The sequence below is a fragment of the Orycteropus afer genome, unplaced genomic scaffold (genome assembly GCF_000298275.1).
Source record: "Orycteropus afer afer isolate SDZICR_OR568_19922 unplaced genomic scaffold, OryAfe1.0 scaffold00580, whole genome shotgun sequence".
Taxonomy (NCBI): domain Eukaryota; kingdom Metazoa; phylum Chordata; class Mammalia; order Tubulidentata; family Orycteropodidae; genus Orycteropus; species Orycteropus afer.
The window spans coordinates 970,009-971,699 of record NW_006922167.1 but is presented as its reverse complement, the minus strand read 5'-3'; the positions used below and the strand labels follow the sequence as shown (position 1 = coordinate 971,699).

The window sequence follows — 1,691 nt, the reverse complement described above, 5'->3', positions numbered from 1 at the left end:
TAGTGCCTAAGGCACTTGACTGCTAACCAGAAGGCTGGCAGTTCAAACCCACCAGCCACTCCTCGGAAGGAAGGTTGGGCAATCTACTTCCGTAGTGATATCGCTTCGGAAACCCAAGGAAGGGGTCGCTATGAGTTGGGTCTGACTCAATATCACATAACAACAACAATAACAACAACAACAAGATGTCTAGGATATATGTAAGAGAAAGGATCAAGTTTCAAAACACCATGTATGGTAGAGCCCATTTTTGTAAAAAATAAAACATTCAAAATGTGTGTGTACGTTGATACATAGAAAAACACCTGCAGGAATGTACTCTGTAATGTTAACATTAGTTATATCTGGGTGGTTTACTGGTAATTTTCATTTCCTTCTTAGTACTCTATATATTGTGTGAAGTTGTAAGAGAAATAAGCACTTTTTTATAATAAAAAAATTAAACTCTTTTTTTGGAGAGAAATATGCCTACTAGCACTTACATTGTATTTAAAAACCATCAGCAGTTGAAAGGGCTGAGGTGTTTTCTTTAGTTAGTTGTTTATAAGACATAAATATAGTAAAGTTTTTGAGTTAAAAGAAATTATATTTAAAGGAACAAGATCTATAGAAGTACCACCAAATCGTCTATGAAAATCAGGGCCATGATGTGTTAGTGCACATGTCATATTGCATATCATAGGGCCATGATGTATTGGAGTGCTGTAAGTGTTGCTAGAGACACTTAGAAAACACATGATATGTATGACATTACACAGCTGGTTTACAGGCAGAACCAGTATAAAACTAATTCTAAAAGCCAGTACAGCGCTGTTGTACCACTCTGCCCTTTTAGGTGACATTTTCTAATTTCTAGAGAGGTACCCTTTAAGCCACATTCTAAATGTTGCTTCCTCTTTTTATTTTGATCTTCATGTAATGAATGCTTATGTACTTAATTTTTGAGCTCACTGGCAAAAGAGACCTATTACTTAAGAAAATTTTCATTGCGATATTTGTGGGTCCTGGTAGAGTAAAGTTTATATGTTTTTTACCTTTCTATGCAGGACAATTCACTAGGATTGCTGTGACTTTTAGTGTTTAAACTAACTCTTCTCTTTTCTTTAAAGCTGGCCAAGTTCCGCAGCCTCCTGTGTACAGCTGAGGGTGAGGCAGCAGTGTTTTTGTTGAGCAATCACCGTCCACCGCAGCCTCTCAAGGGCCGCAGAGTGAGAGCCTCCTTTCACTAAGTGTTGTCCCCATTGGAATTCCCAAACACGACTGTGCAGAGACAACATAAAACACAACATAATACAACACAACACCCCTACTAACAGTTTTTCCCTAGAGTCTTAACCGATGGGGTAACATTTTGCTATCACCTTAGCACCATGAAGAAAACAGATCTCTTTAATCAAACTTTGCTCTTATGGATATTCAAGCAGTAAGAACTGTGTGATTTTTATCAAAACCTATGAAATACCACTACTTCTACCTGTGTGAAAACATGGCACACATTACAAACCTCAGCATGGATTGAAAATTTTACCTTGCTAGAGAGACTGAATCAGTCATATCTATCAGTAATGTCTGGCTAAAAACTTAATTTCCAGGATGTTGGGATTGTGTTACCTTTTTCTAAACAAATGACTCTGCTTAATGTTTTAATATGAGTCTAATTCACAAAAAGTAGGTAATATTTCCTTTTAAAG

General features: G+C 36.8%; 1 protein-coding gene across 1 annotated transcript in view; it reads left to right on the top strand.

The window, feature by feature from the left end:
- The window catches only part of CA13 (carbonic anhydrase 13), a 50,480-nt gene extending 49,251 nt beyond the window's left edge, over window positions 1-1,229 (top strand). Inside the window, exon 7 of the mRNA XM_007956186.1 lies at window positions 1,110-1,229. Within this exon, the coding sequence (XP_007954377.1) occupies window positions 1,110-1,229 (120 nt within the window). The remainder of the gene's footprint in view (window positions 1-1,109) is intronic.
- The last annotated feature ends 462 nt before the right edge of the window (window positions 1,230-1,691 follow it).